Source organism: Netta rufina, assembly GCF_964035555.1.
Source record: "Netta rufina genome assembly, chromosome: 24".
NCBI classification, from domain to species: Eukaryota; Metazoa; Chordata; class Aves; order Anseriformes; family Anatidae; genus Netta; species Netta rufina.
Window position 1 is genome coordinate 5,093,048 of NC_140148.1, and position 25,940 is coordinate 5,118,987.

At 45.3% G+C, this 25,940-nt stretch overlaps 1 protein-coding gene across 1 annotated transcript in view; it reads left to right on the forward strand.

The window, feature by feature from the left end:
- The window catches only part of WNT3 (Wnt family member 3), a gene marked incomplete at both ends in the record, with an annotated part of 48,570 nt that overhangs the window by 17,293 nt on the left and 5,337 nt on the right, over window positions 1-25,940 (forward strand). Inside the window, one exon of the mRNA XM_084301251.1 lies at window positions 19,520-19,761. Coding sequence (XP_084157377.1) covers window positions 19,520-19,761 — 242 coding nt within the window. The remainder of the gene's footprint in view (window positions 1-19,519; window positions 19,762-25,940) is intronic.

Here is a 25,940-nt window from a genome sequence, read left to right on the forward strand (position 1 = left end):
TTTTCCTACTTACCTTTTAAAAAACACCCTTCGTGGTTTTTGCTTGCACCCTCATACAGCGTTTGTGGAAATCAAAAGTCAGTAAAAGCCATATAAGACAGATGTGTAGGCACAATTTAAAGCCCTGTGTCTAGACTACATGTCTAGACTGTGGTCCAGAGAACCTCATCCAGAAGCAAACAGGTAAAACAGGTCAGTGCATCATGTTCTAAAAGCACATCATTTTCTCCATTTGTTACAAAGGGAGCCTAAGTGGCTAGCTTAGATGGAGATGTTCCTAATGGGGACACCTAAGGGTTAGTTCCCTCAGCCAGCCATCTATTCAGTCTAAATTGATCATTGAGGCATCACTGAAGGTGAGTTATCATCCAGTCACAGGTACTTTTTTTGGAGTGCAATGAAAAGCACCCTCCCACAGGTGCCTGTTCTTTATTGACCAGAGGATGAACTAGCACAACCAGCTGCAGCTTTGACAACTAATATTTAGATATCTACAGCTCAGAGACAAGTGTCTGTCACTAAGAACTTCACAGCCACACTGAGCAAGCAAGCGTATCAGCCTTGTGGAGTGCTCAGTGACTAATCATATCATAGAATAATTTAGGTTAAAAGAATCATCTGTAGGTCTCTTACCTGGAGGTGCTACACAAAGCAGCCCCCTGACCATCATGGTGGACTCTACTGGACTCCCATCTATATGTCTATATCTTTCTTGTTCTAGGGAGCCCAAAATTATCTCCAGATAAGACTCACGTGCTAAGCACAGGCAAATAACCACATCCCTTGACTTCCTAGTTGCTTTCTTGCTAATGCAGGCCCAGGATGTGGGGTGACCTTTTTTTCACGGGAGGACACACTGTTGACTCCTGCTCTACTTACTGCCCACGGGGATACACCAGTTCTTTTCTGAAAAGCTGCGTTATAGTGAATCAACACCCATTCTGTCCTGTTGCATGGGGCCATCCCACCCTGGAAGCAGGGCTTTGCATCTGCTTTCTCTAAGCCCCATAAGGTTCCCGTCAGCACATTTCTCAGCCTGTTGAGAATACTCTTTCAAAGACCAGCCCTGCCCTCCAGCATACCATAGTCAGCTGCCAGTTAGATTTTGAGCCACTAGCCTTTGAACCCAGTGGCACAGCCACCTTACAGTCTATCTCTCTAGTCCATATTTCACCATTTTTGCAATAGAGATGCTATGGGAGATAATCTCAAAGGGCTTAATAAAGCTTCAGTAAATGTTATTCACTGCTCTTCCCTCACCACAGAGCCAGTCACCTCATCACAGAGCTGTCAGATTGGTGAGGCACAATTTTCTTATGGTAGATCCATGCTGGATGTTCCCAATTATATTCTTGTCTGTGATGCGTCTGGACAGGGATTCCAAGAAGATTTGCTCTGTAATCTTCTGCAACCTATGCTGTAGTTTCCCACATGTGACTGCTGAAGGTGGTTCTATTGATATGCCAATTTTGTTCCACGTTTGCAAGATGTAATATCAATCATATTTAGGATCACCCAACAGAAAGACCAAGGGTCAGCTACATCTTGGAGGGGGCTGTTTATGACCTGATCAAATATGCTGAACCCTTGAAGTGTATTTAGAACTGTTGACTCATGTTCAACTTGTTGTTGACCACAACATCCATATTCCTTTTCACATGGCTACTCTCTAGCCTCTCATCTCCTAGTCTGTACATATACCCAGGGTTGCCCCATCCCAGAATCCAGGATGCAGTCCTTTCTCTTGTTAAACTTCATATGGCTGGTGACTTTCCAGCCCTGTAGTCCGCCAAAATTTCTGTGCAAGGCCTCTCTACTCTTGAGGGAGTCAACAGCTCCTCCTAATTTAGTGTCATCTGCAAACTTATTTAGTATGCATTCAAGTCTTGCACTCAGGTAATTTATAACACTGAAGAAAACTGGCCCCAAAATAGAGCCCTGAGGAACCCTGCTAGTGACCAGCCACCAGCCTGATGTAACTCAATTTACTCTATCCCTTTGAACTTGACCCAGCAGCCAATTGTTCACTCATCATATTATGTACTTGTCTAGCTGTATGGATGGACATTTTGTCCAGAAGGAAACTTTAAGAGATAGAATCAAAAGCCTTACCAAAATTTAAAAAACAAAACAAAACAAAACAAAAAAAAAAAAAACACCGCATCTACTGACTAACTAAATGGGTAGCGTTGTTGTAAAAGAGAAGTGAGTTCATTAAGAAGGACTTGCCCCTTGTGAACTCATGGTGGCTGTGACTAATGACTGTTGTCTTTCAATAACTCCCAGAATAATTTTCTCCATATTTTTACCAGGCACTGAAGTGAAACTACAGGCCTGTAATTTCCAGTGTCTTCTTTCTTATCCTTCTTGAAAATTGGAACAACATTTACCAGCTTCCAGTTGACTGGGACCTCTCCAGATTCCCACGACTGTTGAAAAACAACTGAGAGATCTTGCAACAACATCAGCCAGCTCTTTCAGTACCCTAGTATGAATCCCATCAGGCCCCATAGACTTATGTGCATTATCCCTGGAAAGAATAATGCACAAGTGCTGCAGCTGTTGGGCAGGTGCCTATGGAGGTAGGAAAGCTTCACCCTTGGAGGCCTAGTGTTAGTGGTTATCCTGCTTCACATCACAGGTTGGGCCAGAGCTTCCAGAAGTCTGTTACTGCCATCCTGTTGTGTTTTTTCACAACAGGTATTGCTCTCCTTGCCCAGCATATTAATCAGAAGCTCAGTTCTCCTCACACACATTTCCCTGTCCAGACTAATGGATAGAGTAAATATGGCCAGGTACATGGCATCCACCTTTTAACATAAGAAATATTTGTTGTTTTAACCAAACATGACTCAGAGAACCCAAAGCTGAGGGGCTATGGGATGTCATCAAGCTGCATTATAACAGTGGGACTATGTGATCAAACTGCTCTAATCTGTTAATCTAGAATTTTCTGGATGTTTTAGTATTCTTTGCTGGAAGTTATTTTAAACCATTTACCAAATGCAATCATAATCTGGCAATCCTACTTTACAGATAGATACAACCTGACAATGACTCACTGTAACAGATGAATTAATATTGCTGTAGCCTTACTGGTTTTATAACCACATTCTTCCAGCATTGGTAGTTCTTGCTTTTCCATTAGCCAGTTTGCTTCACATTCTCCTCTCTCCTTTTGGCAGTGAAATGTCCAGCAACACACTTTTTTCTGCCTCCAAAAAGAACTGATGGCAGTGAAGAGCTCTTCTTAGCCTGTGTGATTGAAACTCCTGTGCATGTCATTTAAACACTGCCAGTATCTTAATCTTCCTTCCGTTTGACACAAGCATCTGAACTTAATTGATTTTTTAACTATCATCACTAGATTTCCAACCACATCTACACCACTATCTCTGGTGCACCTTGGTGCCAGGCCCCTGCAAGAAGGTAAATGCTTTTGAAGACTTGCTAGCTTGAAATGATGGTTGCTACTTATTAATTCCATGTGACTAGAGACAGTGTTTGTGTCTGTACAATAAGAAACGATCCTGGGGAACATAAATTATTATTATTTTGTTCACTTTGGACTCTTTTCACTCAAAAAAAAAAAAAAAAAAAAAAAAAAAGCAATAGTTTAGCAGAAGCTGCAGGTCTTCCTTCTGAGGACATAACTTTGCCACAGTCTTCTCAACCACAATGTCTTGTGTTCCTCATCTTCTTGTCAGAAACTAATGTCAGCACATACAGGTGTCTGGACTGCTCTCATGAAAGTCACGTCAACTCACTCCCAGCCACGCACTCCTAGCTCCATGCTACACAACTGTTCACATGAGCTAAGAGGAGGCAACCAAAGTCCCGATCTAGGAAATATCTTAGTCTTCGACAAAAAGGGCTTTGTCTACATGGGAAAAGTGTGGAAGCTGCTTTACAAACTGGGTGTGCAGGGCATGAGCCATGCTTGTAGCACAGCTATAGCAAATGCCTGAGAAGTATGCTTTCTCCACACATTTGCTCTCCAAAGCAAATTATCCCCAGTAAGGATGGGGAACTAAAAGATGCAAAGGCTATGCAGAAAGTCTGAACTAGATCAGTTAACCGATACAAGTTTGGTCCAGGGACACTCTTCTCAGAGATGTTGCAGTTGCTACAGGGCCCAGCTTGAGATGCAGGTCTGCTCTGGGCCCTGCAGCAGGGCTCTCTGCTTTTGAGCTATCATGACTCAAAACCCAACTGAGACTATTAAGAAGGTGCTCAGAAGACAGACACTGCAGGACATGGGGGGGAACTGGCCAGTCTCCTAGCGTGGTGGAAGCAGACCCCAGTTTCCCCTGGTGTTTGCTCACTGTGGATGCTTCTGCAACACGCCAGGCAGAGCACATGAAAAATGCTTAAAGCTAACTGCTTTACAAAGCTTGTTTGGATAAAAAAAGGAATGAAGCAGATCCAGCAGAGGAGGTAGGACAAAGAAAAATCCACAGGGGACAGAGCAACATTCCTCAGTGCTCTTTGAGGAAAACACTTCAGCATCACATGCCATTGGCATGTACTGGGAGGATGTTCAGTATAGCCATTATGGGGAACACAACATCCTCCTCTGTCCCCTGCACTACGGACTCTGGGATTCATGTGTGATCTGTAGTTGTCATGTTATTTCCTATGTCCCTCCATGTGTAATAACTTAATGACATTTTACCAAAAGCTAATGGAGGAATTAACTTCAGTTTAGAGGGGAAATAAGGGATAAGTCCCCCTCACACTACATCTGTATCCAAGCTTCTCTAATGCTGCCCAAGACCATTCACTTTATTTTGCTGCTTCTGACAGCACAGCCACTATAGATCAGCACAGAGGACCATTATGGCATAAATCCCACCAAAACACAGACCATCTGGGCTTTCCCTTTTTATGAAGTTGTAAGACAGAAAAATAAAAAATAAATTAAAAAAAAAAAAAAAATCCTTTTTTTGCAAAACCAGGCAGGTCTGTGTGCTGCAACCACTGAATTTGATCTTTTTACCCCAAGGGTGAGAGATTCATTTGTATTGGCTCAAACTGTTCTTTTCAGAAAAGGACAAGCTGGATCTGAAGACATCCAGTTATAGAATCTGCAACAAGTGTTCGACATTCATCTTTTTCTTTGACTTGTGCCTTTGCATTTTACTGGTCTGAATTCCTACTCGCCAGGCATTGTCTTGCCCTCTTCTGCCGGACAGAAAGTCTTAATCTTCCCGTTCTTCTCACTGTAACTAAATAATCTCTCACAAGTCTTTCCAATAGACCAATCAAACTGTCAACATAAGCCACAGCCTCAGCTCACTGCTATTGCTCTTTTGTCCCCTCTCCATGTTTAACATCCCATTTAGAACAAGGAGGAGGCATAAAACACTCTAGTTTCTGCAGTAATGGCTGCTGCTTCATTTGCTCTTGACTGGATAAGAGAGCATATACTTGGCCAGAACTCAATGAAGGCAACAGAAGTACAAAACCATCCTTAGCATGTCCAGGAGAGAAGCTGTAGGCAACCTTCAGAGCCTGGGAGCTGAGTAATCCAATTTCATAAACATGACACTGCCGTCTTCCCCCTTGGATGTCTTATTTAGCTTTACTGAATGTAAAAGGAGATGGTTGCATTCTCATAGAGATACCATTATACAAGGCTATGACTTACAGTCTACACAAGCTTCAACAAAGTACTGCACTGACTTCTATACAAGCCATCTGCTGTTAGATGTCACATTTGATATGACAATATCAATAGTACATTTACATTGCAATTTTGAGTAGATGGTCTTGTAGCAATGGGTGTAGCAGAAAGAGTGACCATTTGTGAAAGCTGCACATCAGGCATCAGCTGTATCTGCACTGTCCCTGGGTTGCTGCCTACAGGTTTGGTCAGTGCCAGCAAGTCATGATGCCTTAGACCCAGTTTCCGGCTCATTACTCATCTTAGAGCCAGCCACTTCCTATCGCAGTTCATCCTACCTCCTGTCTTGGTAGCAGAGAGAGGTTTTGTCATGACAAGGAAAAAGCAGAGTGCCACAGCAGGCAGCTGGGCAATCACAGCCGCATGATGACCATCACTAGGGTCATTCTTGAAGAACCTTGATATCTGGCACCTTCTACTACCCTTTCAATAGATATTTCTGAGCTTTCCATGTTCCAAATATCATTGCACTACCTAAGAGATGAATATGGAAGTTCAGATTAGGTGTCCTCCAGAGGTTTTGCATTTCTTCAGCCTCATTCAGCTGACTTCTACCTAGACATTAGGTACCTCATACAGCAAAGTCAGTCTAACAATTTACCCCTCTCAGAAGGGGGCAGAACCAATGCTCCATCTCTCCCCTTTGTCAACACCTGGTGCTCCCTGCCAGCCATTCTCCCACCCTTTCACTTGTGGTAGGTCTCTCCTCTCTTCTGATCAAAGAAAAACAAAATGACTTTCTAAGTCATCAGAACTCAGCACAATTGAAAGTAAAGTAATTGGCAGAGGGAACACCTGGGTAGGCAAGGCATATAAGTCATCCTATTTTATTTTATTGCAGTTCAGCTACAACTTCTACAGTGAACGCTGCATGACATATTGGCAGAGGAGATTCAGGGGTGTGGGTGTTGGGTGGGAAGTTCATACATGCAAGTGCAGCTCATCCTATGCCCACAGGAGAAAAGGATCTAGGAACAAAATGGAATAAAAACAAGATTGAACTCAGTTCATGTGGCAAAAATCTCACTGCAGATCTGCCCTTGTTCAGGCCTTAGAGGTCTGCCCTTGGTGATTCTCCTCTATAGCTGGTCATCACTCAGAAAAACCCTTGGGCATTGAATTATTTGGGCCTCAAGGACAACTTCATTTGACCGAATTTGAAACGTCATTCCCTAAGTCTCTGTGTAGTCAGTGGGGCTGAGTATAATTTATCTTCCCTACAGTAACTTCACACCACCAGATTAACCGTGCCCCATTGGTGCCCGCTTTTCTACACCCAGTAAGACTGGGTGCAGCCACATGGAGTTTAAAGTGCAGAAGTGAACCTGGTCTCAGTGACAGAGAAAACAGGAGGTCCCATCAGTTTGGTGTGAGCGACAGCCAGGTTAGGAAGAAAGATAAATCGATGTGTTGTGAAACTTTGACCCTGCATAACAGCACCCAGCATGTCCTGGCCCTTGCACCCATCTCATCATCCAGATGAATCTTCACATGCCAAATTATTTCTGGTCTTAGTCTAGACCTGTTTGTACTGACACTATTTGAACTTCCCTAAAGGCTTTCGTATCAAAGAACTTGTGCTCTTCTGAAACCTGGTAGCAATCAGTGTAAGGGCCCATGGACCTGACAGTCCCTGCCAGACCAGACCAAGGAGCACACAAATGGTAGCACTGAATTTCAGCTATCTTCAGGTTAATTCCTGTATATTTCAGAGCTGGGTGTTCATTTTTGACAGGGCTGTCTAAAGAAGGATGCTTCTCGCGGATGAGAGCTGCCACCTCCATCCTGTCAGAAGGCATGAGATATAAACCTCTGCAAATAGACTGGTGTGTGAATTCTGTGTCCAACTAGCAACAGAGTTCATGCATGTTTAAATCTGAGGTTGTTTTCTCCTTGTCAAAATACAGTCTACTAGTTTGCCTTGGCAGCAAACACAGGGAACAGGCAGGTACCACTGAAATGCTGACCAAAAGTGAGATTCTGCTGCAGTTATTTTAGAGGTATTCATCATCTTGTGTCCTCATACAGCTGTTGAGGCATAGGGATTTTCAACCTATACAATTGTCCCAGGAGCTGTGCTCTCCCTTCCTTCTCCTTCTCTGTCCCAAACTGTGTTTCCTTCTCATGCAGCCTCTGCCAGCACACTCCTGCCTCACTCCCAGATATAACAGCTGTGCCTTTGAGGGTATAGATACTTTCCATTCTGCCTTTAAATCTGAGCTTGTTACAGGCCAAGGATAGCAGTGCTGGTGGGAAGGGACCCTCAGGGTCTCCAGTCCAATTTTCTGTGGGGCAGGGCCATCCCCAGCATCATCCCAAGGCAGCTGGGGTCTTGTCCAGCTGAACCCTACAAACCCCTTAGGATGGAGACCCCCCCCCAAGGGTAACAGCACCCTCCAGCAAGGGGAATTTTTCCTAATGCCAATCTGAACTTCAAAACTCAGCTTGTTATATCACCCAGTACCATGGGAAGAGTTTGGCTCCATCACATTTGCAACTTCCCCACATACAGTTGTAGGCCTTTTAGACACCCTTCAGCCTTCTCTTGTCCTTCCTAAACTAGCTCTGTTCCCTCCTTATCTCCTGCTGCACAACATGCTCTCAACCCCTGACTATCATGATCTTATCTGTTGGAGACCAACCACTTTCTTTACTTCTCTAGTTCACCTAAAAGGACCTAAAACTGCATGCAGAGTTCCCAGTCTGGTGTCACCAACACCAAGAGAGTACCCTCAATTTCCCTCGATGTGTTAAACCCACACTGACAAAGCCCAGTAAGTGGTTTGCCTTGTTGGTGTCACAAGCAACCGCTGATTTGGGTACAAACCAGACATGTTGAGCCATTTCAGTGGTAGGAACTATGAGTGAACTCAGAAACAAACGACTCCCACAATCTTTACATCTTTTAATCAACTGTTTAAAAAATGATTTAGTGCTGCAAGGATTTTAACCCTCAAATGGCTGAACCACCATGGTGATTTTTTTCAGCTGGATGCCTCCACCTTCTTTTCTGCACTTGCTCTTCCATTCAACCCCAAAATTCACAATCTTTGAGTGAGAGCTCTGCCACTCCTTGCATCTGTTCCAATTGCTTGCAAGTCATTGCCTCCTCCCAGGCCCACCAGAGTGGATCTCCTCGGAGTGCTGTGCATCAGGCATGTTAGAAAATTCACTCTGTGCCCATACCCTGCCCAAAAAGGATTGATGCCTATGGCATCAGACAGTACCACCCTGGGTATTTACCATCCCTCCAGATAATGGCCAACTGCAATGGACAGTGTGGGATGGCAGGAGCAGTTCATAGTAAGTTTCAAATGTGCAATAATTTTGGTTCACATCTGGCATTGTTGGGACCACCATAGGCTGTTACATCGTGGAGCTGTGTGAACCAGCCAGCACACAGCTACTTGGTGACACTGCTTAGTGGTCCTAAAAGTCCTTACAGCAAGGCTAGCAGCATCAAAAAAAAAAAAAAAAAAAAAAAGGGAAAAGGGTCACAGGTATTTCCATTTGAATACATGACTCTCCAAACACCACCCAGTGCCATTTTTATCTTGCCCAAATGATGTTGGCCAATTAGCAGTTTCAGAGCACAAGGCTTCCTCTAGTACATTTTGTTCAAGCCAGATGCAGAGGGAGACAGGTTGCCTTGCATCCAGGAGCTACACAGCCAAGTGCTCACCAGGGGTTGGCTCCTACATTTGGAGGTGATCTAGATGGAGACTGTGGTGTGACTGTAAGTCAGTCTTTTCTACCAAAGATGGTCCATGATGTGCAACAGACTTCCATTGTCTGAGAGGAGGAACATGAATGTGAAAAAAGTCCTAACCTCAAAATTAGAGCAGACCAGTCTTCAGTGGGAAAACACCTGATTCCCAGAGCTTGCATACTGAGAAGCTACTTTATAAGGAGATGGTCCCCTCCTAGAATTAGTGTCCTATCTCCAGGACATTGACCTCACACAGAAGTTTTCATCTTCTTGTCAGAAGTGGGATTCAGTCATCTTTCACATGCCACACACTCACCCCAAACCAAATGTGTCAGTGGAAGAGCGCATTGTTGCTGCTCAATGCATGGGAGCTCAGCCAGGTCCTCGTGCTTACATCCTCTGACTGCCTGTAAAATAATCCAGCAGACAGAAGCTGAGGATTAGCGCATTCCTACCTTGTGATTAGCAAGGGACATTATCTGCAAAATGCAGGCATTTGAGATGGTAAATACTATGCAGATTATTTGGTAGGTCAGTGGGTTATTGAAGAAAATATATTTGGAGATTAAGTGTTGAAATAACTGACCACACCATCAATGTGTAACTTTTACTTTCAGCTAAGAAACCATTTCATGATATAAACCCTCAATGAATGTTTGGCTTCTGAGTGAAGCATCTTCCTTGCACCCCTATATGCCCTTAAGCTTCACTAAGCCTGTGAGTGTGGATGCAACTTATGAGGGGCAAGAGGGAAACCACATCTCACTCACATCAGTGACTTTTTTTAGAATAGAGGAAGAAAAGAAAAAACAAACAAACAAACAAACAAAAAACAAACATAGGACTGCGCTTTTTAGGAGGGATGCTTTATTGTTACAGGGCATCATTTGGCAATTTCTTCTAATGATTGAAAATGTACAGTAGGAACTACGCAAAATGGTGGTTGATGTTGAATGTAAACATGAATATGAACACTCACAGAGGTCTACCAGAACTGAGCATAGCAAGCTCCTCCCCTGCTACCTCCTTCCAATGCTCATCTTGATGTTTCCTTCAGTCTCATCCTACCTTTTTCCTTCTCTGGCTTTCCCTTCTTGAAATATAACTATACCCATTGCCATTCTTCTCATTCTTATCTCTCTGGGATTAAATATTCAGAGGTTAAAGTAATCCTGAAGTCTGCCTACATGGCGAGCCTTCTCCTGCCTTCTCTTCCATCCGTCCACTCACTGGCACTTCATTCATATTGCCTGAATTGGCCCCTTTTCCCTAGTGCATAATATACTTTTTTTGTGCTGTACTGTTTCTGTCAACCCACTCTTTATCAGACCCATCACCCTACTCTGATGCTTTCTGAGCCCTTAGGAAACTGGCTGGGGACCCCCCCCATCTCATAGAAATCAGAAAAATTTGTCTTCTTTATGTGTTGGTGTTGGGGCTGAGTTCACCCATCCGTCCAACTTTGAGTGGTCCAGACCTTTCCAATGCAGGACTTTGAAAGCACACTTCCCTTGGTCTTTCCTTTCCTGACAGATTTGAGGATGAGACAATTTAGCAATCAGCATTAACATAATGCAGCAGTTCATGTTCAGCCCAGCAATGCTCTAGTCTGGGCTCTCTCCTGGGTCACTGGAGTACTCCCCAGATGACTGCTGCTAACAGCTGCAAATCCACAAGCTTGGGAGTGCAGGGGGATCTTCCTCCCCAAATTTTACATGTCTGCAGTCAGGCTTGGTATTCGGCCCTTTCAGCCAGGCAGACCCACACATCTAGTCAGAGGAATCACACTCGCCATCTCTCTTCAGAGGCTGCTGCTGGCCCAGGTATTTTCTTCTGTATGAAGCCAGCCTCCGGTGACCTTGAGGCAAGTTTTGTGACATAAGTAGCATTTAATTTTTTCTTCACTCTTTTCCTTCTTGTGCACTGCTTGACTTTCCAAGATCTGGCAGTAGCTCCTAGGATCACAGAGCAGGCAGAACAGTTAGTTTGGCCTCTTCTGTATCTGTCAGCAGATGCCAGTGGATTGAGTTAGTGTCCCACAGCCCAAGCTTTTCCAGCTTGCTTCCTGTTAGGCATAACATCAACAGATGACAGTTCACTAGTGCCCCTCTGTGATTTGGCAGCTCTTCATACCTAGCAGGACCTGATCCCCTAGCCTCTTGCAAAAGATATTTCACCATCTTGGACATTATTTCCAAAACACACAGATGACAGACAGGATGGAAACATGCTCACAGCAAGCCCAGGGGTGAATTCAGAGTGCATCAACCTCTGCACACTTCAGCAACAACACACTCATGTGCTTCATGCTGCAAGATTCTTGGAGAGTAGCCAGAGGCCTTGCAATTCTTTCTTTAGTGAAATTGTGGTACTTTGCCCCACTTAGAGAAGCCCCTAAACTAGTGCCATTGTCATGTGTTAGTCAACTCTAAGAATGGCTTTATTGAGCTTGGCTGCTTTGTTACTTGTGATACTTTTGAATAATAGGTCACAGGGAAATTAGACCATCACTCCAGAATGACCAGGCTATTTGGTATTCGGCCAACATGAGGAAGGTTTTTTGTTTGATTTTGTGTAGATATAGTCTGTGATGTGTTTCAGTTTCAACATCAGTGTTGATGGCAAACTAAAATAAAATACTAGCCCTTCCTTCTACTTTCTCAAACCCTAAGCAGCCTTCTTTTTAGCATCTCTGTAGCACCTGAGAAATCATCATTCTGATATCTCAAAATACAAGCACATGCATCAACAATACCTCTCTCAGAGGATCATAATCATTAAGAGCTTTCCCCTTGCCTTCTTCTAGAAATAATCGACATTTCTCTGTGAATGGAGCACGTTGCCAAATTTCTAACCAGCAGGTGCTATGAAACATATGCCCCTAAACAACATGGGCTGGCCACCCCTAGCCTCTGCTTAATCCTCCCATGGGTCACTTTCCCAGCACTGGGAAAGTCTCTCTGTCCTGCAATGCTTGGTGGAAGGATTAAGCCCTCCTTGAAGAGGATCTCCGTAGCTGTAAATAGTAAACAATGACTTCATAGAGCACGACTTAGTTTTATGGACAATAAACAAAAGTCATGTATGAGGGACCTAGAGGGATTGAAACAACCTGGGATGTTCCTTTGGGAGAGCTCCCAGATGGATACTTAGCCTATTTCTAAGCAACCATGGCTTTGGGAGAAACTCTAAGTGAACGTTTGCTTTTGTAAAGGTTTTAGAAAGGTTTCTGGTCCTCAGGTGTGACTAAATTAAGGCAGAATCTTAATTGGGCAGAAACTGGCCTTGTGGGCTGCTTGATTTTGTGCAGATCATGCAGTTCATACAAGCTAGTTAATGAGGCAATTTGAAAACACACCAAGTGGAAAAAAGCCCTCGTGTTCAAAAGTTCACATCACACTACCGTGTAATGTCTACAGAGCATTTCAAGGGCTGTAATACAGCAAAACTACATCCATGCTCATGCCCATGAGACTTGCCCTCATCTGGGGGATCAGCTTCCAATGCTTAGGCAGTTGAATATCTCTCTCTCATATTAATTTTCGGTCTGCTTTTTATAGCTTAGCAACGACTGCAAAGTTTGGTGGAGAGTCTGCGGTAATTGTGATATCTCATACCAGGGACAGAAGGGCCCACTCAAGGCATGTTCAGCACAGATTAAGTAGCAGGTGATTTGTGAACAAAGATGTGGGATCATTAATAATATCCAGTTCTCTAGCAAAATATAGTGTTCCATATTCAAATTCTGTCGTCTTTTCATCTGATCTGCCTATTCAGTCAAGACTTGGCATTTCTCAAGCTCATATATATATTGCATGTTTTTACTTGCAAAAATATCCCTCATGCTGCTCTTGATCTTTAGACAAACCCCAAAATTTGTGTCTTACTCTATTCACAAAGAGCTGTAGTCAGCAATCTGCAAGAATTAAAATATTTGAATATTATACCAGACATAATAGCCCCTCTAAGGTCAGGCAGCAGAACAGAATTAGCAGCTTGGAAGCACTTTGTATATAAGGGCACCTCTGACAAAGTCATCTGCTGGAGTGAGACCCATGAGCTAGGCTGAGCTAGTCAGACAGTTAAAAACGTACCAAAATGAAACCAACAAGGTCTGGATGTCTGGCTGGAAAATTTTTGTTTAACATGCAATGTTGTAACATCAGCTTGCAGTGATTTTGTACAACCCTTTCTTACCTGGAAAGCAAGTGTGTGATGATGCCCCTGCTAGGAAAGGCAAAATACCTTAATTGGCAGCTAGGAAGGGCTCACGCAGCACTAAATACGGAGAAAGAGACAGAATGAAAACTGCTGTCTCCTAGTGTGCATTTCAATGTATCATCCCGACATCACTGAGCACTGTAAAATGGTAGGATGCCAGACTGTACAATTGTCCATTTTAAGCAGAACATGGCCCAGAACTGGAAAATGACAAAATACATCTGAAAATGGTACAAAGAAAAATCCTTCAGGCAGAGAAAGGTTTTCTCTTAGCAGGTGGCAAACAAGAAACCTGAACTGTGATCTGCTTTTGTCCTGCTGATTCGTAGTTCTCCCAGTGTGTTACATATATTGCAGGGATCCATACTGGGGCACTGAAAGGATGGTAGAGGGCACAAGAAGACATTTGCTTTGTAATGTTATGCTGCAGTGGCTTTAGTTGCTGTGGGAGGGCGGTTTAAAAGAGCCTCCTTTCTACCAGGTCCTTGGTGCCCTCAAGGACTGTTTCTAGCCATGGATCTCAAAGAGTTTAGGAAAAGCACTTATTATTTAATCAGTTCTGAGACAGAGAGAAAAGGTGGCTATGCTATGTCCCCGAGCACTCACACAGCAGACCCATGTACTTGGCTCTTTGTGCAGGTCAGCCCAGGCTCCAGGATAGGAGGCAGCCAAATAAAGTCTGAGCTTCCAGGCACATAGCACTTACAAATGTATGTCCCATAGGCCCAGTGATTGCTGTGACCTCACTTCAGCACTGAAATCACCACCAGCGGCATCATCTGTGATGTTCACTACCATGTATTTCTGCATGGCCCTTTAAGTCTGCTGAGAGCTCCCAGGATGAAAACACAAGTTCCTTTTACTGAGTTAGTTAAGGGAAATGTCACAGTGTTGTACAGGATCCCCAGAGCATGTCTACATTTCCATGGGAGATCTATCAGAGGAGACAAGGAAGGGTTGCAATGTTGGGAGTGTCCAGCTCCTTAGGACAAGACGCACCCTTGGAGACATGCAGTTCTATGGCCCAAAGCTTTCCTGTCCGGCTGGCCAGAGGGCTGGTGAGGTCTACAGTATGGTGGGAAAAAAATGGAAAAAAGTGCAATGTAGATTCAGCTGTGTTCAGCTGCTGAGTTTGGAGCTAGAAAGAGCTCCTTTACAGCACATTGCAGCAGCAAAACCCAGCTCTGACAGACAGCCTGTGGGGCAATGTGCGGTCCTGAGGGCCCTGGGTAATGCAGCTTCCACTCTCTTGCAGAGAGAAAAGAAGAAAATAAATGTCCTAGAAACTTTTGCTATTGCTAGCAGAAAACCTTTCTTATTGTTCATCCTAAAAATTCCATAACATAGAAATTCCAAACATTGCAAACATAAAAAACTTATATGTTTTGGTGCAATTCTAATCTGATCAAATCCTGCTCCTGTCAAATACTATTAGGTTAAATTTTTCTCTTTACCATGTCCAACCAGTGACCCAAACAGATGAGTTTGTCAGTCATCTCTGTAGGAAGGATGAAGCTGAGAGGTGGGCACATTATCTTCCACACTGAGGCAGTGCAAAGACATGAGTCACCTCTTCAAGGACGCACCTATCCACAAGGGTCTGCACAAGCCCATCTCCTTCCAGGGCTTCAAAAGTTCATCCCTAACCAATGGGAGTCATGGAGGGTCAACTCGAGGCTGCTGGTTCCACTGCTCTGCTCACTCTAGTGCTATTGGACGGGAACAAAAGGAGTCACTGGCCTGACAGACAGTGTCGGGACTCCTGAGAGATTTAAGGGATTAAGCAAAGAAAGAAAAAAGGGATTTCCCATGTGTTTGCCATAGGCACTCATGCTCCTTGTGTTGTGCACTGTGCTCACACGCACACACACAAAAGCCTACCTTTATGTGCACATCTGTCCACTCACACTTGTACACGAAGGGATGAAAGGGAGTCCCCCGGACAGGCAGAACTGTCTGGCTTTTATGGCTTCTGCCCTCGAGCATGCAAAATGTCTGGGTTGTGAGTTGATGCTGGGAAAATACACAAGGCTATTTCCCTTTGATGCAATGGGAACTAGAGAAATGTAGGCTCTGATAGCAAGGAAGGCTGCCAGCATGGAAAGAAAGACAGGAAAGTATGGGGTCTGTTTCCCAGAATGATTGCATTGAGTTTACGTGGAAAGGATTTGGTAGCAGGGGGGCTGCAGGGGTGGCCTCTGTGAGAAGAGTCCAGCAGCTGCACCATGTTAGATAAGGGCCAGCTCCAGCCAGCTCCAAAGGGACCTGCTGCTGGCCAGAGCCAAGCCAATGAGTGTTCTTGGCTGTGCCCCTGTGAGAGCAAATTTAATAATAAAAATAAATAAATAAATAAATAAATGCTGTACAACAGCAGCTGGGGGATAGGAGTGAGAAAAGGTCAAGAGAACCAGACCTACAGCCACCAAGGTCAGTGCAGCAGGAGGGCAGGAGGTGCTCCATGCACAGAGCAGAAGATCCCCTGTGGTGTGTGGAGAGGCCCCTGGTGGAGCAGGCTGTCCCCCTGCAGCCCATGGGTCTCACATGGAGCCCCATGCTGCAGCCCGTCGAGGAGCCCCCGGTGGAGCAGGTGGATGTGGCCTGGAGGAGGCTGCGGCCCATGGAGAGCCCCCACAGGAACAGGCCCCAGGCCAGAGCTGCAGCCCATGGAGAGGAGCCCATGCAGGAACAGGGGATCTGAGGGGAGCTGCCATCCACAGGGGACCCAGGTTGGAGCAGTTTGCTCCTGATGGATGGACCCGGTGGTATGGAGCCATGTGGGAGCTGTTCTTGAAGAGCTGCTGCCTGTGGGAAGCCCACACAAGACCAGTTCAGGAAGGACGAAATCTTGTGGGAGGGACCCCACGTTGGAGCAGGGGCAGAGAGTGACCATGGAGGCGTGGCAGATTTGAAGCATATAGACTAACCACAACCCCCATTCTCCGTACCCCTGCACCGCATATGGGGAGGATGTAGAAGCGGGTGGATGGGGCGAAGGTGTTTTTAGTTTGCCTTTTGTTTCTCACTACTCTCATCTGTCATTAGTTGGCAATAAATTTCATTAATCTCCCTATTCTGAGACTGTTTTTCCCATGATGATAATTGGTGAGTGATCTCCCTGTCCTTATCTCAACCCATGAGACTTTTTTCATTGTATTTTCTTGTCCTGTTATTTTGAGGAGAGAGAGTGAGAGAGCAATGTGGTGGAGGTGAGCTGCCCACTGGTGTTAAAGCACCCCAAAGATCAAATTTATGATCCAAATAAGAAATTAGGGCAAGATTTTTGTTGGTGAGCAGCAGCACCAGTAGCCTGCACACATGAAACGGGGTGGAGCCGATGGCCAGCACACCAGGGCAACCCAACACCACTGCTGCAAGAAACCTCTGCCACAGGCAAAGCCTTGTGAGCTCTGACACTGAATACAGAATTCACCTCTAACACTGTGTAAAACAGTGCAGGGAATCTCTGAACAGATGAATCCATCGGCGAGAGCAGATGTCTGGGAGAAGGCAACTCAAGCACCCTGCTTGTTTCCATCATTGCTGGCCCTGCTGGATGGATGATGAGGTTAAGATTATTTACAACTGTTGCTTAGAGCTGACAGGTCTTCCCAGCAATGCTGTCTTCCCTGATCAAATTTCAGTAGGTGGGAGCTGGAAGCACAAAGCAGCTCTGGGAACCAGTCCTCGTGCACGGCCCATTATACTGTGCTGCCTCCCAACGGTATCTTCATGCCCCTCTGTCGTGTGTCCTTCTGCTGCGTGTTGGAGATGACGTCAGAAAATTATATCCTGTGCTCTGCCCTGAAGTGTTGGCAGCTGCAGAACTGTCCTGCTGTGGGGTTGCTGAGCAGGGGAGGTGCAGGAAAAATGGGCCAAAGTGACTTCTCTCCATAGCTGGTACCCTGGGATTTCCTTTTCATCCTACAATCTTTAGGGTGCAATTAATGCAACCACTTACGGGTGTCAAATCAGCAACAAGGGCTCTCCCAGAGCCATTTATTATCCAATATTGTTCCCAGCAAACCAACTTTTACTGCACCTGCTTATCCTACAACAAGTTTTGATGAAGATCCCCATGTTTCTATGGGATGTGCCTCAGGCCTAGGCATCCTCCAGGGAAAAGTGAGATGTGGGGTGAGGAAAACAGCAGAAGACACTCAGCTCATTGGGGGCAGGAGTCTCTGCCATTTCCATCTGTTTGTTTAACATGCAAAGTAATGACCCTGGGAATTGGCTGAGAATTCTACAGCATATTGATCAAGTGCAATCTCAGCATTTGAGCTGGATATCAGGATATATTAGTGCAAATAGCCTCTCTGGCTGCCATGACCAATTTGGGACTAACTGATGAGTCATTTGCAACCTCTTGAAAAGTGATGTTTGGCAGTTGTTGAAATAAGCACATTTGGTTTAACATGAGCATTTCAGGACAAGCATAGTCAACCACAGGTCCCATAAGGCAGTGGTATCTCTATCCTTGGTTGTTTTCAAATTCTAGAAGGACAAGGCCCTGAGAAACAAAATCTAGCTTTAAAACTGGCTTTGCTTTGGGCAGGAGATTGGACTGGAGACCTCCTGAGGTCTCTGCCAACGTGAATTAATCTGTGGTTATAAAATGATTGATTAGCTCACAAGCATTCTTCAGGTATGAGTGGGCAGGAAAGAAAAAAATATTGGGAGTAATGGTTCATACCCCAGTTTGTGATGCCATTCAAAGGGACCTCTACTGACTGGGCAATGGAACAGGAATGTCATGTAACAGGAATATTGTGCAGTTCAACCAAGGAATCTGGGGAGAAATAACCCCATGCAGCAATGCAGAGTGAGGGCAGGCCAACTACAAAGCAGTGTGCAGAAAAAGATACTTCATCTGGCATCCTCTATTCAACTCTCAACTCCCCAATACAAGAGAGATATGGACATATTAAGTCAAAGCTCTTTGGTATTTGCCCATGATAACATCTGGACTGAGATTTCTGTACTGGAAGCAACTGAGTGCTTCATGTTTCTCCTTTACAGAGCCACCTGCTCATTCACAGGTTTTACCACATGTTCTGGATATACACTGAAGGGGGCTTGGATGCTGAGCAGCAGTAGCTGCAGGACTATCCTTGTTTTTGTGTAATAGCAGGTATCTTTTTCAGCAAATATGTCTTCACCCTGCATTGATCATTTCTGGACAAATAAACAATCTGATCCACATGTTTTCTGCTTGGGACCCGACAGCTCCTTAGACCAGTAGGAAAATACCTGGTCCAATCTGCTGTCCAGCACCTTCACCATGCATCTCCAGCCTCCTGTCTGGCTCACAGATGCAGCTAGAGGCTGATGTCTGTCAGGGTGGAACCATAGTCGTTCAACATCTTCTGGGACCATTGAGAGGCTCGACCACATGACATTGACATGCCTGACTCCAGACCAGCCTCTCTCCAGTATGTGGTGATGAACTCAGCATTAGACAGGACACTTTCCACACTGGCCAAATTTTAGAAACCCTCACGTCAGTGTCTCCTGACAGCCCAGCCTCCCCTTGGTACAGCTCCCTGCAGGGCACTTGTCAGATCCATCAGCCCCTTGGGGAAGTCTCAGATACTTGGGACCACTGTGAATGGCTTTAGGTGCTTCCATGTAGGGAGCTGAATCCCTCCCTCTGTGTCCACAAAGAATGATAAATTAATGCATGCACTTCTGCAGCCCAGGGTATCTTCAGGTGTGAAAGTCCTTCTGTGCTATGCAGTAAGAAGTCTCTTGTTTTCTTACAAAATCCCTCTTTTTCAAGACTCACTCTCCCTGGATTATTGGATCATTCCGACGCATCGAATTCCCCTGGGGACTGATGCAGGGGCAGGAAGAATGATGCCACATGGTTTCCCACCCCTCACATTGTTCTCTCTCCTTTGCAGGTCCCTCGCATTAGGCCAGCAGTACAGCTCCCTGGGGTCCCAGCCCATCCTCTGCGGCTCCATCCCTGGCCTCGTCCCAAAGCAGCTCCGCTTCTGCCGGAACTACATAGAAATCATGCCCAGCGTGGCAGAGGGGGTGAAGCTGGGCATCCAGGAGTGCCAGCACCAGTTCCGAGGCCGCCGCTGGAACTGCACCACCATTGATGACAGCCTGGCAATCTTTGGGCCTGTCCTGGACAAAGGTAAACAGCAAAGTCGTGGGCTTGGGGGAGATGCAACTGCCATGGCAGAGAGAGCTGTCTCCTTTCCATTTGGTTTTCAGCCAAAACACACCCTGAACATCCTGCTGGGAACACGTTGAGACTGTTGGAAAAGATTCTGATGTCTTAGCTTTCAACCCTAATTTCTCCAGTTTCTTTCTTCCATAGAACAAAATGATTTTCCCTCTCCTCTCTCCAAACACAAGTGCTTGCTCCTCCTCATCATTTCCTCCTGAAAGGCCACCTTTCCAGATGCACAGATTGGGAACACTGGAAACATGTTGATGAGGCACAATAAGGTTGGAAATCCCAGTGAGGTCTGGGCGTTACACTGAGAAAAGTGAGATATTGGGCACCAAGATAGCTAGGCACCTATCTAGCTGCAGAAAAATGCAGTCTGAAAGGAGACTTCTGGAAGACTTTGTTGTGAGAACCAAACTAGAAATGTCTTTCTGAAGGTGACTGCTCAAATGCAAGAGGGGAGGTATGAAAGCCAGGATGTCCATCGCATGCCTTCTCTTGACTCCATACTGAGGGACAAGCGACATTGTCAGCTTGGTTTCATAGCTTCGTAAATACAACCAAAATCATTTCTAAAGTTTAGCTTCATTGGTGTCAATACACCCTGAATTACTACAATTCAGTGAAGTCCATATATTCAAAGAATTCATGTATTCAAATAAATTATTCTTACAGTGCTACTTTGGAAAGGGGAACCTCATGGTACAGCCTTTTAAGAAGCTGGAGAAATTAGGGTTGAAAGCTAGGACTTTAGACTACTTCCTAATAGCCTCCTGCAGTGTCACATAACTGTGAATCTTTACTACAAACTTACAATGTTCTGCATGTAAATAGTTTATGTTTTTTTTTTCAAGATTCAACCTTCCAATAACAGTGCAGTTTCCTGCAATATCAGTAGCATATTTCAAAGAAAATGACTCATCTGGATTAAAATAAGAATCTTTATTGAAATGAGGATTGTGAAGTCACATTAGAGTGCTAATAGGGACCACGAGATTCAATTTCTATGTGCTTTACCAGGATGATTTTGGGATAACTGCTATATTAACAATCAAGCAATTTGTCACCAAGGCTTGTCACACTCAAACTTGCTACCTAATAAATACATGTCCTAAACTTCAGCACTTACAAGATCAGAAATTCTTAACTTCCCCTAAAACTACCATAAAAATTTTAAGCATGTTATGAAAGAACTATTATAGCATTCAGGCACTGAAAAATCTCTCACCACCATTTCTGTCATCGTTAAAGCACTAAAAATTTGGATTTGAACCATCCTCCCTTTAATGAGCAAACTGAACTTTGAATTTATGAAGAATATTTTAAGATTCTTTCAGCTGCAGGGACTAGAGCAAAACCTCATATGCTAACATGCCTCGACATTTCCATGCAGTCCAAGCTGACAAAATAAAATATCACCTATAGCTCTGAAACTCTTCTGACAGAAGAAAAAATATTGAGCATATTTGCTATACAGCTTTCCCAATCAACCCATAATGTATCAATAGTCTTCTAGATTGTATTGCTAGGAATTAGCTTGAAAAACATTAATTCTCACGTCTTACTAACATGTAAGTAGAACGGTTAAAAATAAACAATATCATCCAGAAATCATGATACATCAAAGTCCAAGCCACTTGATTGTGGTTATTATTTACATTTTTAAAATGTGCTAATGTCTTTTCACTGCTGCCTTGATAATTAATGAGCAGAGAAGGGTTTGGATTCATTTCATCTATGTACCAATGAGTAACCTTAAGTAGTACTTAGCAGTTCCCAAGGTTTGCAGCATGAGTAGCTGTAGGGAAAAATGCAATGTTTTCAGCCATTTTTCTCAGCTGAATTAAGAGCTAATGTTGGCAATAAAAATGTTTCTGTCCTGCCAATAGAACACATTGGCTGTGATGAACCTGGGGACCAACATTGCTTGTCCCTGCTGAGGGGGCCGTGGAAGAGGTTGCTGGACACATCTGGTTTGTTCATAACATCACTGTCTCCTGGGCTGTAGTCCCACCTTCCCTAGCTGCAGAAACAACAAAATCAAGAGTTGTAAGCCCATAACCCAGAATCAAGATCTACAACCCCCACCTGTGTGTTTTACACCCAGCCAGACCCTGAGCACCTGTAGTGATTATCGCCGCATTCAACTTGTTGGCTTTCAGGTAACCACAGTCCTAGCCAGGACACACAGAGGGGTGTAGCCCCACAAATTAAGAACCATTAATTAATAGTAAAGCTCAAACTAAGATCACAATAATTATTGCAGTTTGCACTGCACACTAGACCAATAGACATCAAATAAAAGCCCAAAATAGCCCATATTTAAGCTATGATAACTATCTGGATGGAATCACTTCTAAGTATCAGAGTGACATTTAGGTTAATCTCATTTATTTCTCCCTTTGGTAGACTGAAAAAAAATTGGTATTATAGAAAAAAAAAACTTCAAAGGTGTATTTCTCACTATAGTAGCACAGAAAATCATGTCTAATACAGGTTGAAAAGAAATTGGGGATAATTCCATTTTAAAGGAACTATGAAAATATTAATTACAGTTGCTTCCATTTGATCAAACTTAGTCTAAAGAGCAGAACAGTGCAGGAAAACAAGGGAGCCATGTGCTGCAGCTCAGCTGCACAGACCCCTCTTATGGCACACAGGTTGAAGCCTCCTCTTGGTTGCTCTTGCCTTTGCCTCCCTCTGGGCACATCATTCAAGCGCTGGCATCCATCCTTGAAACAGTCAAGGGGATTCCTGCCCCTGCATCTTCTCACAGCCTCGCATCACATCCCCATTTCACTTCTCATTCCAGCTGAACCATAGGACTCTAATCTCCTTCTGCAGTCTCTTGTGTGGCTTCACACAAATTCATTGCCATTACAGCACAGCAGAAACCTTGGGGGCTGAAATGATCCTGTTCATGGGCTGCTGAGCACCAACCTCTGCTGAGGGCTCTGCCTTGAACAACCTGGTTTCCACCCATGTGCCACTGCCCTACCCAAAATTCCAGCTCACAGGGGCAGCAGTAGCTGGCAAGCCTTAGATTTCCTCAGGCCACTGATTATCTTCCTTAGAGTTTTCTTTTTTGCATGTCTTTTTTTTCTAACCTGGGCCACAAAAAAGAAAAAGAAAAAGAAAAGAAAAGAAAAGAAAAGAAAAGAAAAGAAAAGAAAAGAAAAGAAAAGAAAAGAAAAGAAAAGAAAAGAAAAGAAAAGAAAAGAAAAGAAAAGAAAAGAAAAGAAAAGAAAAGAAAAGAAAAGAAAAGAAAAAGAAAAAAACAACCCCAGAATCTGGGGTAAGATGGTAAGATCATGTTTTTACAAGCAAATTCTCCAGCATGATTTATACTGCAGGTGTGCAGTCTGGGGCAGCTTTAGGACAAAGAGGGAAGAAAAACCTGATTCCCTCTCTCTCTTTTCTCTCTCTCTTTTTTTCTTAAAATAAGGTCAGTTTTTGTTAAAAGACAATGTCTGTTCCAGCCAAGTCCTACACCAAAGCCAAGGCTGAGCCAACAGCCACGTGACTCACTGCCATGCTGGGACAGCAAGCAATAATTCCCTGTGTTAGCGATGAAATCTGGGATTTTGGCTGAAGCACAGTGCCCAAAAGGAGCCTCTTGTGAGCGCAAGGGGCGGGATGGCACCACAGGCACCTGGTGACCATCTCCAGGACAGAGGAGAGGCTGCGGGCAGGGCTGGGCCTGCAGGACCAAGCTCAGCAGGAGCCTCAGCGGCCTCGCCTGCTTCTCCACCTCTTGCACACCAGGGGATCCGCTCTTCCCCCATCTCCTCATGAAGCAGCCGCCCTTTGCTCGCTCTCTGTCTCCAGGAGGATGCCGACAGCTCTCCAGAGGGTGCTCCTCAGCTCTGAGGCAGGCTCAAGCCTGCTGCGGGTTCCACCGGTCCTTCGCTTGCCGTGCGCGGCCGTGAGGAGCGTGACGGCGGCCGGGCCAGGTGCAGAAAAGCAGCTGGGCCCGGGCTGCCTTCGGGGTCCTTGTGCGTTCGGCTAAGCCCCTGACACGAGCTGTGAAAAGGCAGGCAGACCGCACCAAGATAACCCATGGCTTTTCTCAGCCATGACACTTGCAGTCATTTGCATCTAAACAGGGGTGTGTGGGATCAGGGGCCGTCTTGATATAAACTCAACAGCTTAAAGGGAGGGGGAGGGAAAGGAGAGAGGGAGAGAGAAAAATAAGCTTATACTGATGAGAAAGAGCTAAGCTTCCTCCCCTACTGTGAGGCAGGGCGAGCGATACCATCCCAGCACTGCAGTCGTTTCAAATTGCTGCACCATTCACACGCCCTTTAGCCATTCTGATCCGGTGGCGGGGGGCTGGGGAGAGCCATCAATAGGGATTTCCCAGCCCGGCTGGCGGGATTGGAGGGTGACGGCAGGACAGGGGAACATTGCCCCGTTGCTACGAGGTGCTCCTGGGGAATGCCAGTGCTCTGTGCCGTGGGTACGCTGGCCGGCGGAAACATTCTGCATTATGCTGGTAATACAGTGTGACACCGCGGGAACAATGGCAAATTGAGTGTCCCAGCAGGTAACGGGCCTGGCTGGGAGACAGTCGCAGTGGTGCACTGTCAAGATCGCTCTAATCCTCCCTCGCGAGCCCCTCCCCTGGTTCTGGGAACTCTGCTCCCTCATTTCATCTCTGGGAAATTCTCCCGGCTCCTCGCCCAGACCCAGGGGAGAATTTCTAGGCGACGCATTTGTGTTTGCAGCTCGCTCCCTGCCACCCCCTCCCTGCCCCAACACCATTTGCAGGGGCTGGCTTGGAGGGGTTGGGGTCGGTGGCCATCGAGTGGCCCCTGGTGCATGCTGTGCCACTGCCCGGTGAGCGCGGTGCAGCCCAGCTGAGCTCATGGGGACTGTCCACAGCGCCAACACAGCCACTGTCACACAGCCCGCTGTCCCAGTGACATGCTCTTTAACGAGAGACCTTCGAAACACGCAGTGGCTCTTCAGCCTGTGCCCATTGCTTTCCCCTACCCTCAGGGTGCAAAGCAAAGCCACGTCAGCAAGCAGAGTGGTTGGTGTCCTCCCCCTCTGTCCTCAAGCTGTCCTGGTTTGAGGCCAGAAGGGCTCACAAGCTCATCTAATCTGATCTGCTTTAGATCACAGGCCACCCAAATAGCCTTTGTCAGGCTGAAAAATTTGAGTTAGATCAGTGATTTTCAACCTGTGGCCCACAGCCCCCAGTGGTCCCCCTATGAGCAGCAATAAAAAATAACTAAGGAAAACAGGCTTTGCCTTGACAGACAGAGGCTGGACCTGTACTGGCATATTGGAGGCAGGAATGTCAAGGAGAGAAGAATTTCAGTAAAAAAAAGTGAAAACTATGGCACAATCCCACCAGCAAAGACAGGATTGAGCAGCCCTGATTTAGGACTATGTTTGGCATCATTGATAAGAGCTCCCAACGTCAGATCAGAGACATGTTTCTTTGTCTGGCACATACCCGTGAGTTGCCTCTTTCTAGTGCCTACAAGAGGTGAAATTAGATTTGCTTGAGAGGCTTGATTTTTGGATGCTCCAGGAGCTAGATTGCACCTCAGCAGTGAAAACTACAGGCCAAGGAGCAAAAACTGGCACAACCAATACCTCCCCAGGGCAGGAGGCAAGAGCATGACCCCTGCTCTGGGAAGACGGGACGGTGTCCAGAGTCTTGAGTCAGGGAAAAATTCTGTTTTCATCCCACATCCATTGAATACTGCCCTGATAACTTAGGCAAGTTACACCCATGAGTCACCTGGAAATGTCTCCTGCAGTGTACCCGAGGCACCATGCACCAGAAGCAGTACTTGGAATATCCCAGTCACTGACTATCCACCTTGATCACAACTCCACTCTCCTGTACATTGGGCCACTCGGTCTCTGAGCTGCTTAGATAGCATCCAAACATCCCTATTGCTTCCCTTTCCTACCCCACACAATGCAGAAGATAGGGCTAGAAGCTATATTTGAGGACAAGATGAAATGTAAATGAGCAGAAGGAAAGACACTTTGAAGGAGATAAAAAGAATTTATGAAAAAGTGCTAAATTAGCTGCATAAATTCACAGAGGAAGAAGACAAAGGCCTTGTGCAGAGAGTGCAAGCAGAGAAAATGGCCATCAAGGGCTGCCGAATTTTGCC